General features: G+C 43.5%; 1 protein-coding gene across 4 annotated transcripts in view; it reads right to left on the bottom strand.

Annotated features, from left to right (window-relative positions):
* Window positions 1–12320, bottom strand: part of LOC124171687 (DNA-directed RNA polymerase, mitochondrial-like) — a 343150-nt gene that overhangs the window by 250699 nt on the left and 80131 nt on the right. For all 4 annotated transcript variants that reach the window (XM_046550928.1, XM_046550930.1, XM_046550929.1 and 1 more), the window contains one exon: window positions 4901–5068. In XM_046550928.1, the coding sequence (XP_046406884.1) occupies window positions 4901–5068 (168 nt within the window). The remainder of the gene's footprint in view (window positions 1–4900; window positions 5069–12320) is intronic.

The following is a 12320-nucleotide window of genomic DNA, read 5'->3' as shown; positions in this document are numbered from 1 at the left end:
CTTGAAAGCTAATAAACGTGAGCACGTAATTATGTAATGTTATTAGTATCTTTTATAGAAAATGGCTGCCAAATGGCGTCCAAAAATTGGTTTTTCGAAAATAATTTCATTCCTTCCGCTCCCGTCAACTTATTTTCAGGTGTATGATAACAAAAATGATTATTATATATGCTTACATAATTTTCTATTTAACCTAGGCAACAATCTGTTTTTGTCACCATTAATTGCGGAGAAAAAAATTAAAATATGCCAAAAATAACAAAAAGTACAATTTCTAAAAGATTAACACAAGATTTCGTCCAGTTTTACACGACCGATTTCGTTAAGACTTAGTATATACATAAAGCTATGCATTTTCCTTTAGAAAATTTAAACATTTTTACAATATTGCCATCGATAACCCAGCAAAACATTAAAAATGGCGGACACTTCCCATTTCTCCCGGGAGTTTGTTTACTATTTATCGTTACACAGGCGATACATTACCGTCGCACGGAACGTTGTTGTATATTATGAAAGCTAATAAAGGTCGTCACATACCTATGTAATTTTTGAAGTTAATTACCAAGTAAAACGCTTTCAAAATGGTGCCCAAAAATCGATTTCTCGGAAAATATTACATATTTTCCACTGCCGTTGGCCTAATTTTGTGAATAGGACAACGAAAATGATTATTATATATGTTCATAACATCGTCTACGAAATGTAGGTAACAATTTTCTTTCGTCGTCCTTGGTTAGTCAGAAAAAAATTAAAATATTCCGAAAATTACGATTTCCAAAAGATTAACACAGGATTTAGTAAATTTTTACCTCACCGATTTCTTTCAAACTTTGTATTTACATACAACTATGCATTATCTTTCCGAAAACATAAATATTTAATAAATGATTTAATCGATATAACAGCGAAAAAATCAAAATGGCGGGCACTACTATTTTTTTCCGGGGAGAGATTTACTTCTTATTGTATTACTCTCGAAATATGGATGTCATAGGGTCAACTTCTCTTAGATATGATAGTAAATGGATGTGACCATATAACATCGTCATCTTTAAACCCCCTGAAAACCCCTAAAAAATTAAAATTTGCATTAAAGTAGCCTTTTCGGGTACTTTTCGTCACAATTCCGCCGCATTTCCAAGCCTTACCACTCATCGCTACGGAATTGATGAGGACGGGTGATGACACCTGGCTGTACAAACCTTTAAACCCCCGGCAAATCCACATACACCCCCCAAAACATAAAATTTTGCATACAAGTCTTCTTTTTGGGTACTTTTCGTGACTATTCCACCGCTGGTTCCTACCCCAACGACTCATCCCTACGGTATTTATGTGAACGGAAGGTGACCGCCAGGAGTACACACATATAAACCTCCGGTATCCCCCTGATCTCCCACCAAATGTAAAATGTGCCATTAAGTCTCCTATTTGGGAACTTCTCGCAAACATTACGCCGCACTACCCGTCCCCTCTGAGCTCCAGATCCAGAATGTTTGGTGAAGGCGGGCCACCGTAAACCATACGGGAAAAAATACCAGAAAACCCCCGATCACCTCCTGGAACCTCGCCGAAAAAATAAAGTTTTTTAAGTCGCCTTTCCGAGTAGTTTTGTCACAATTTAGCCGGTGCAACTACTACTAATTAAAACCCCCAATAACCCCATGAAACCTCCCAAAACAAAGTCTCTAATAAATCGCCTCTCCGGGTAAAAGAATCGTCAGAACTCCGCCATTGTTCCGGACCCCTAGGGCTTATCAGCACGGAATTTATGAGAACGATTTGTGACCACTGGTTTAACAGAAGTATAAAAACCCCGGTATTCTGTTGGAACCCCCGGCAAAAAATGAAAAACTTGCCATTAGTCTTCTTTTATGGGTACTTGTCGCAACTATTACGCCGCCTTGCACTACCCAATACAATCATCGCTACATATCACTGTGGAAGATTGGTGACTGCATGTATAACACATTAAAACCCCGAATCCCCCTGGGCACCCCTCTCGGTGGAGAAGACCATTTATGAGGACTAAGTGGAGCAGCCGCGGGGGGCTCATCATCCCAAAGGCGGCGAAGCCGTTCCGAGGAGTAACTGGCATAGGCGAGGGGGAGCTTCAGTAACCCGCTGCGCCGCTTGAACATCGGGGCGGCGAAGCCTCCCCGACGTTCAGGCGGCGGGCAGGCGAAGCCGCCCCTTAAACGAATAACGGTGAAAAAGTTCCGAAATGCCCTCGCCCTCTAGGCGGCAAAGCCGCCCCACAGCGAGGAACGGCGAAGCCGTTCCGAGGAGTAGCTGGCGTAGGCGACGGGGAGCTTCAGTAACCCTCGGGCGGCGAAGCCGCCCCGATGTACAAGCGGCGCAGCAGCTGTGGGCTCCTTCCACCTCTGGGCGGTGAAGCCGCCCCTTAAACGAATAACTGTGAGACAGTTCCGAAATGCCCTCGCCCTCGACCCCAGACGAGGAAAGGCGAAGCCGTTCCGAGTATTAAGCGGGGTAGCCCCGAGGGGGCACATTCAACCCCTGGGCGGCGAAGCCGCCTCTCAACGAGAAACGGCGAAGCCGCCTCTCAACGAGAAACGGCGAAGCCGTTCCGAGGAATGAGTAGGGGGCTTCCCTACCCCCTGGCCGGCAAAGCCGGCCCCTAGCTGAGGTGAGATTATTCGAACTTAAATTCTTCGAACAGCCACAAACATAGACGGCGAAGCCGGACCCGGGGTTTTTAAGGGGCGGAGCCCCTTAACGAGGGAAGCGAGTTGTCGTAATGGAACTTAATTAGGGACCAGGAGCGGCGAACGATGAATGCGGGAAAACGATCAATGCGGGTACGATAAATCCGGGTTCCACTGTATATTACTTGTGTTCAGTATAAGTTGTGAATATAACAAACACAGTACGCAACTAAGAATAATGCACTTAATGTGTTAATCACTTTGGTGACGTGGGAGGAAACAGACAGGCAGCCTCCCCAGTCTCGCAAAAAGTAACTTTTATGAATGATGAAGGTGCTGAAACACATTGCCAGCTGCTACTATGTCATTATAGGCAATGAAGCCTAAATTTTTGTTCAATAAAAGACTGCACTTTCATTTGCACACCTTAACAAACAGCTTAAGAAAATTTAACCCATGAAAATTTCGCACTACTCTAAGCATAGAAATAAAAGAGGAATAGGAGCCAAGGAGACTGAAGAGGCCACCCATCTGGTTGTCCCTAATATACTTGGCCAGGTTCATTCAATGGCGAAGTTGAGTACTGTATAAGCTTGTGTAAGCGGCGCACACGTGTAAGAGGCGCACCCCTATTTTGAGCATCGAAATTATAAAGAAAAAAATTTTGCGACAATTTTTATCCTATCGTGCGGTGTGGCAGGCGTATGCCCAGAATTTCGACAGTTATCGAAACACGATAGGCAAATGGCATGAGCTTTCCCAAGAGATTGAACAACTATCGGGGCAATCTCAGAGCCGTAGGATAATAACCACGTCGTAGATTTAAGGTCCCTTGCACACACCGATTTTTGACGGCCGGTAAAATATCGGCCGTCCACATTCCAATAGCGAACAATCGGAGAGCATTGGAGCTTGCACACGTACCGACCACGCGCCGGCACCGGCAAAATGCCGGTTATCTGCCGGCCATTGTCACTGTGGATCGCCGGCTCAAAAATATAGATAGCAACGTATCGTTTGACCGGTAAAAATCCGGCGTGTGTGCAAGCATCGCTTCGCCGGTAAAATATCGGCCAATATTTTACCGGCCGTCCAAAATCGGTGTGTGTGCAAGGGGCCTAACGGTACTACACTCGGCTCTCCATCAGCTAATGCCTCTGCCGTTTTTTTCCTTTCCGAGACTCCACAGGAAAATATCAAGTTACAGGGGAACAATGGAAACGTGTTTCATCCCTACCCCATTCCACCAACTGACCTTTTTCGGTCTACCAGGTTCAATTCCCCGAGTTTCTGGAGGTCAAATGCTACGTGAGTCACCTTCTGAGCTCGAAGATATCTCGATATCTTTCAGCAATTGTATGACACGCACGAGGTTCTAAAAATAATTAGACCTAACGCGACGTATATCTTACAGCATTTCAGTTTTTTGAGCTCTAATTGATTGACACAAAGATTTATAGCTAAAATAAGGCTACTAATATTCAACATAGTCCAAACAGCACAATTTCGGAAGAAACAAGCGTATCATAAGCGCATTCAAACAAGACGAGACGGACTGGAAACTCAGGCAACGCAAACTGCGTATGTCACATTGCTGCGCCTTCGCCCCTTCGCTTTAAAGGCAACGACGTCACATGCAAGATCGGACGTGTTCTTCCCTTGCTCCTTCGCTCGTAGCTTTAAATACGGAGGCAATAAATTTAGCGCGCGCTCCGGAGCGAATCACCCCGCGCGATCTTTTCAGTGTTCACCTCTGGGGTACCGACGTGACGGCGCGATGCTTGCAAGAAATTCAAACAGTTTCAATTCAATTCAAATTTTAAGAATACGTCACTAAGGGAGAAACTCCCCTGCCTGCCGCTTGATTTTGACCCAGGGTTTCAGATGACTGACTCAGGCTGAAAACCAAGGCCACTCAGTTCCCCTTGAACTTGCAACCGGTGAAGGGGAGAGGGGGGAAGATAAGAAGTTTGTGTAAGAGGCGCACCCCCATTTTCGGCTGCAATATTTGGGGAAAAAGGTGCGCCTCTTACACGCGCTTATACGGTATCTTCTCAATAACAGATTTCAAATCACACTTTGATGTCATATGAGACCAAGGCCCATCAATGGAATGAATCATGAATCCTGATAAAAATCAAAGCAACGGCATTGTAACTCAATTATGCATATTGAAATTAGAAATTATGTTCTTAAAAATTAAATCAAAACAAATCAATGACCCATACCTTGTCATAGTTGAGGTCCTGAAGAAGCCTGCATGAATACCCAAATTCTGGGCAAGGAGGCCAAACAGCTTTAAAATGAGGATCAATCTTCAGGATCGATTCCATTACCATCTTCCTCTGGTCAGCAAGCAAGCAAGTCCCAGCAAATAAATCATTTAGACTTATGCCCTGAAAAAGGTTAATACTAGGATAATTTCTCATCAATACAACACAGAAAAGTGACATTTTCAACCTGACCAGGTCAGATTTCTTTAAAATTTGGTGTATTCAGTAATCCTAAAAGAGATGGAAAGATACCAATTTTCAGAGGTAAATGACGATTTTGAAAGAAGTTTCAGGTCCACAAATATTGGAAATTTGTCAAAATTTCAGTGGGTCTCCCTACAGGTAAATGACTATAATTATGGTTCTATTCACAGTATAAAAATGAAACTTATGTTTTTGGAAAGTTGATGTGTAAGGCTTTACATTGATATACAGCATGACCTATTTATGAGAATTTCAATACTCCACGTCATGGACGCCCTTTGACCTCAAATATTTCAAAACACCCTTTTAAGTATACATATGAAAAATATCAAGGTGGCACACTTTGGGAATCATGCCCTAACAATTATTTGTCTACAGCACTACACAACCAAAATGCAAGAAGTACCACTTAAATATAAAATGCCCTTTGTTGAACAGTATAGGTCATGAGTAACCTTGAACATAAATAAATATGTATATTATTGCAGTGTTACAGAAAACAATGAGCTGGGTAGCTTTAATGGAAATATAGTTCCTCTTGGTAACAACCAGTGGTGGATCCACAGGGGGGCTAATAGTGTAACATCCATGATTAAAACACAAATGGTAATTTCCACACTATTTAATTTTACACTTAAGGCGTTATGGTAGTGACAGCTGAGAGCCGCTCTGAGCGACCGATGCCGATCGTTTTTTTCCATCTGCCGCGGTTCACATACCACTCAATTGCGGAACAACTACAAGAGGTAGAGACTTGTGGTTTCTTTATTGTATTTAGGAGACGTGTATTCACATTAAGGATGGATATAAATAGTAATATGTCCTCAGGTTATTGAGAAAATCAAGTTGGACTTTGACCGATTACAACTTGACTCTAAGGTAAAACAAAAAAAAATATAAAACGATCAATCTGTGGCTGCACTTTTCTTCCACAATCACCTTGAGACCCACAGATCTATGTTAATTGGCGTGGCCTACAATGGGTGCACCGTGGAGTACTGCAAGCCCAAAACAGCGGCGAAGGACGTCATTCGGGCCAATTCGAATTTCTTACCTCCCCTCACCCCACTCTGCCCTCCCAACAACGGCAACGTCGCAGAAAGTGGAATGGGGAGTGATACTCTCAACCTTTTAGACCTCGCTCTCGCCCGTCTCGCCAACGCTCCGAGACGAAGCGAGTATCAGGTTACTGTAAGTTGAGGTCGAAGAGAAGCGAATGATGAAATTCGCTTGGCCTTCCCTGAGTTTTGGGGTGTAAAAGCTACTCCATGAGAAGCGGAGAGGAACACTCCCCTCAACTGCCTAGCCCGCCCTCCCACCTGGGTTTGAGGTGCGACTGCACAGCTCCTTCGCTTTTCTCCGCATGTGTACTAGAGGTGGGAATTACGGTTCTTTTGGTGGATTCGGTTCATGGAATTTGATTCGTGGCAATGAATGGGTTCTTTAAATCGTTCATAATGAACTGAATGAACCGTGGGAATCTCGAATCCATGTGAATAGCGAATCCATCTCAATCTCGAATCTGGGTGAATCGTGAAACCATGTGAATATCGAATCCATCTGAGTCTCGAATGTGTGAATCTTGAATCCATGGAGAATACATTTTATGTATGTGTATTGCATTAATCATGCTTGAGTCCATGAAAATCTGTCAACCAACTGCATTTAAAATACTCGCTGCGCTGAGCTCGCTCGTTAAGGGGCTCCGCCCCTTGAAATCCCCGGTTCCGGCTTCGCCGTCTATAATTGTGGTTGTTCGAAGAATTTTAGTTCAAATAATCTCACCTAAGCTAGGGGCCGGCTTCGCCGGCCAGGGGGTAGGGAAGCGCCCCACTCATTCATCAAAATGGCTTCGCCGTTACTCGTTGACAGGCGGCTTCGCCGCCCAGGGGTTGAGTGTACCCCCCGGGGCTACCCCGCTTAATACTCGGAACGGCTTAGCCGTTCCTCGCCTGGTGTCGGCATAGCCGCCCAGAGGGCAAGGGCATTGGGGAACTACTTCACCGTTATTCGTTTAAGTGGCGGCTTCGCCGCCCGGGGGTGGAGATAGCCCACAGCGGCTGCGCCGCTTGAACATCGGGGCGGCTACGCCGCCCGAGGGTTACTGAAGCCAGCCAGGGGGTAGGGAAGCGCCTACGCCTAGGGAAGCGCAGAGGCTACGCCCCCTAAAACCCCCACGTATCCGGCTTCGCCGGCTGACCCCACTGGACGGCTTCGCCGTCCAACCCGCGGTTCCTCGGAACGGCTTCGCCATTCGTCGTGCATAGGGCAGCTTCGCCGCCCAAGGGTTACCCAAGTCCCCCGGGGCATCGACTCATGGGAACGGCATCGCCCTTCCTCGTGATGGGGCCCAAGGTTTACCTATGTACCCCCGAGCCGTCGACTCCTCGGAACGACTTCGCCGTTCCTCGCCTGTGGGCGGCTTCGTCGCCCAAGGGTTATTGGCGCCCTCCCCCCAAGTAAGCTTCTTCGTGATGGGGTGGCTTAGCTGCCCAAGGTTTTCCTGTGTCCCCCCGAGCCGTCGACTCTTCGGAACGGCTTCGCCGTTCCTTGTCTGTGGGTGGCTTCGCCACCCAAGAGTTATCTGCGCCCTCCCCCCTCGCAAGACACCCGTTCGGCTGCTCCACGTGTTGGAGTGGATTCGCCGCCCGAGGGTTCTCGGAGTTTTTCCGCGCCTCCGACTCCTCGGAATGCGTCCGTCGTTCCTGGAGCAGGGGGAGGTTCACCGCCAGGGTTTTCACTCCTCACGAAGCAATGCGTACTACCGGCTATCCCCTATCGTTTACAAAGGCTGCCAGGGGATAATGTTGCAGAATGTAGACGCATGCTAGCCGTGATTGTGGCATTTTAGCTTATGACGAAGTTTTAAGGCGGTCCTGGGGGTTTCCAGGGGTTTTTATGAGTGTACTGACTACGGTCACAATCATCCCAAGGAATTCCTTAGCGATGAGTCATAGGAGAACAGAATTACTGCTAAAATATGCGAAAACAACAAAGAAACATGCTATTTACGGAGAAAAATAATTTTTTCGCTGGTCTTATAGGGAGCCACGTCAAATTTCGAGGGATTTTCCTGCAAACCATTTGTTTGCCTACCTACAATAAAAATTCCAGCGCTCTTGCTTCAGGGGAACAATGAATTTTGCCCTATTACTCACATATAGATTACAAATTCTGTGTTCTCCACATAGCGGTGCATAGGCGCTGTAATAAGGCATTACTCACGCGAATTTCGTGGCCGTACATTATGAGGAAGTGGTTTTAAAAAATCGCGTTTAGGTGTCCATGCCCCAGGTCTAACGAAATCCCACTACTATTTCGTTAAGAAATGTACATTTAAAAATTTAAAGTTTTATTGCGGGTGAATAAATGGGCATGGATAATTGAACATGACATGTAAATATAGCCGACACAATTCCCATTCCGAATCAATAAAAACGATACAACTGGGATGAATGGTACACGAAATATACGGCTTATTAGGTAATTTTTATTTTTTTGGGGGGGTCACAGGGGGTTTTCGGCGGACTTTAAGCGCTTTCCCCGTATAACGCGGCATCGTTTACCTTCGATAAAAATTTCGGCTCTTTAGCTGTAGTGCAAGCATGGTTTTTCGACGGTGTCACCCGTTAAAATTAAATATTCTGCGTTCATCGGGTAGCAGCCCGTAGGGGCACGAGATAGACGTCACTCACGTTAATTTGGTGGCCGTACGTCGTCGGGAAGTGGCAAAAAAAAATTCTGAAAAATTTAAAATCGTGTGTTGAGGGAATGCAAACTTCACGGCGGATGTGTTGTAAGTTACCAAACGTTGTAGGGGTCGCAATTTCAATGGAAATACATAATCTTTAATTACTCGAAATTAGTTCGTCATATGGATACATAAAAATTGAATAAAAAATCTAGTATCTTGCATTTAAAGGAATTTGTCCTACGATTATTGCAAATTGGTGAGAAAAATTCCGAAATTCGGCCCATAAGAAAAGCATTGGAAATTTTAGAAAGGAAAAAAAAATACTTAAAATCAAAATATATGAAAAACCACAGCAAAAAATCAACCAAATAATCTAATATCTCATACGATAAGGACTTATTCCTACAACGATTTCAAGTTGGTTTTAAAAAAATCCTAAGATGGGCCCATAAGAAAAGCATTAGAAAATTTTAAAAAATATAAAAAATACTTATAAACAAAATATGGCAAAATGTTTCACATCAAAAAATCGGCCAAAAAGTCTAGTTTCCGTCAGTGAAATTTCATGTTCCCGTGACATTTGCAAGTAGGCAATGAATGGAAAATGTTTTAGTCCCATAAGGCTCCAATGTTAATTCGGATCGATATATCTCGAAAACCGATAGACTTTTTCGAGTTTTCGGATTTTTCCCCCCGATCAATATTTTTTCTCCACCCACGGTGAAAATTTCGTCTTCCCAGCACGTCCGGAAGTGGTCGGGAATTTGTATACGTGAAACAGTGAGTGAGTGAATGAATGAATGAATGAATGAGTGAGGTCTGAATCTGTCACACATCGGGTTTTATATAATATAGATTATGTTATGACTGATAGCAATTTGCAGTGATTATTAATTTTCACTTTAAAGGCATTTATAATAAATTACTTTCAGATTCCTCTTCGATTTGTCAATGTTATGCTACTCTAAAAGTAGTAGTCCACGTAAAATTAAAATTAATTTGCATTTCACAATTTTGTGAAATGCAAATACTCTTAATGTAAATAACTCTTAAGCTAATAGTAAGTTCAATCCGTCAGATTTCTATAGTTCGTTCGCTTGGTCCACTTGAATTCCATGAAGATTCAAGATCCAAAAAAATCGTTGATTTAATTTTTAATAAAAATTCCAAAGTCTCCGAAATCTTGCAATTTTGGTAGGAAAGTACAGCCCAGTCACACAAGTGTGTAGCAAAAGGCAATTTTCTGCAGGCACTAATACTGTAACATGGAGATGTCAAAACCTGCTGGCTGAGCATGTAGAATAATTGGTTTTTATTAGAGATGGGTCGAATAGCAGATTTCTCGAATTCGAATATCGAATTCGAATATTAAATCATTGCTCGAATATTCGAATACCTCGAATCTCGAATACCTCGAATGCTAAATGATGAATGCTGGAATGTTTGACTTGGTTGCCTATGCAGCAGGTAACACAAGATTTTGGGGAGTAATTTTGATTTCCTTTAAATGATTCGAACAGGAATTTAGCTGATTAATGAATATTTTAATTTTATGGAAACAATTTGGCATATAATTAATTCAACTAACATCGCTTTACCCCCACTCCTGCTGCCAAGTGCTAGCTGACAATCTGAGGCATTTTGCAAAATACAAGCTCTTTTCCACCGGATTTTCTTCAATTATTTTCAGTCCATCTTTGGGAATTCTCACCAGATAAGAAGATGAATTGGAATTGCTATCAGGGAGAAATCAAATATTCTGAGAAAATATCCCTTTGTCTGGGACTGTATCAATAAAGATTTATAGCACCATTCATAAATTGAAACTTGATATACGTTTTCGGAAAAAAATACCGCATCAACTTCCGAGAAGCTCTGCTGCTCATATCGAGTTTCGCCAGAATGCCAAGCCTCCGTCCTATTTTGACATTTATTTCCTCGCATAAAATGCTTAAATAAAGTCAGAAATGCGTCGCGTTTGGTCTTGTTCTTTTTTAAATTACGCGCACGTTACTAATATTTCAATTCAATAAAGGCGTGACATCAATTGACGAAAGTCATTCTTAGACACCTTTTGTGCTAATAGATGACTCATGCAGCTGTTGACCTCCACAGAAATGGGGAACTTCGAAGCTGGTAGGAAAAAAAAGGTCAGTGGGGGAGAAAAGGGAGGGCCCGAAACACGTTTCTATTGTTCTCGTGTAACTTGGTATTTTTTCGAAGCTAAGGTCTTCATAATATGATCCCTGCGCGAGCCGTTACCTTTTTTTTATTTCGAAGAAGAGGAAAGCCTCAGAGGGGGGGCTAGTGATGAATGGAGGGGGATACCGGATCTTGGGAAATGCGCTAATGTAAGTATCCCACGGTACTCACGCAGCAGTTGACCTCCAGAAATGGGGAACTTCGAAGCAGGTAGCCAGAAAAAGGTCAGTGGGTGAGAAAAGGGGGGAGGGCGTGAAACACGTTTTTATTGTTCTCGTAACTCGATATTTGTTTCGAAGCAAGGGTCTTCGTAATGCGATCCCTGGGCGAGCTGGGACCTTTTGTTTGATTTCGGAGAAGAGGAAAGCGTCAGAGTGGGTGAGGCGAGAGCTGAATGGAGGGGGATAGCGGATCGTGGGAAATGCCCTAAGGTTGCTATCCCACTGCACGGAGGTTCTCCTGGTGGGGGGAATCAGGGATTTTCGGATTTTTTCACCCGACCATTTTCGGTTCCCCTCGACGAACTCTTTTCACCGCTAAAATCCACCAATTTGATGTAATTCGACAACGTGAGTATCACGGCGCTGCGAGCACTAAATGACTACAGTTCTCTACATTTTTCCGAGTCAACTACCAACGACGTGTGTGCGACAGTGTATGACGCGAAATTCAAAGTATTCGAGGTATTCGAGGCGGTACTTTTCGCATAACTATTCGAAACCTCGAATATCGAATACTTTCTAGTATTCGAGGTATTCGAGTATTCGCGGATACTATTCGCACATCTCTAGTTTTTATGCTTGAGAATTTGAAAGGGCCAAATACTACATGATTCATATACGTAGTATGTAATCTTTATTATAGCTGTGAAAGTTACTATACTCAGGGCTCTCCCTTGTAGTTTGGATACATACATATGGTCAACATCTCATATTCTAAGACCGTGGTCGACATATTACTTGGGGTTAATTAATTTCAATTGTCCCTATGGAACTGATGAAGACACATAAATTTTCATTCATCTCCTACTTCTGACAATAACCATCAATGATCCTCATTATATTTTCCTTCTTACATTAGGTTAGACATTCATCATAAAAAATTGGGGTATACATATATTGTAGTTAGCATTGCTGTATTGCCTGGTTCAGAAATTATCATACTCGACTCGACTCGATACTCGCGAGTAATTTTCAACTCGACTCGAGATCAAAAAGTGCTACTCGGAAATCCCTATTATATTCCGAAGGAGCAAATGCAGACTAGGGAGCCTCC

This window comes from Ischnura elegans, chromosome X (genome assembly GCF_921293095.1).
Source record: "Ischnura elegans chromosome X, ioIscEleg1.1, whole genome shotgun sequence".
Classification (NCBI taxonomy): domain Eukaryota; kingdom Metazoa; phylum Arthropoda; class Insecta; order Odonata; family Coenagrionidae; genus Ischnura; species Ischnura elegans.
Note: the sequence above shows the minus strand (reverse complement) of the source record. Positions and strands in the feature narration are given on the sequence as shown.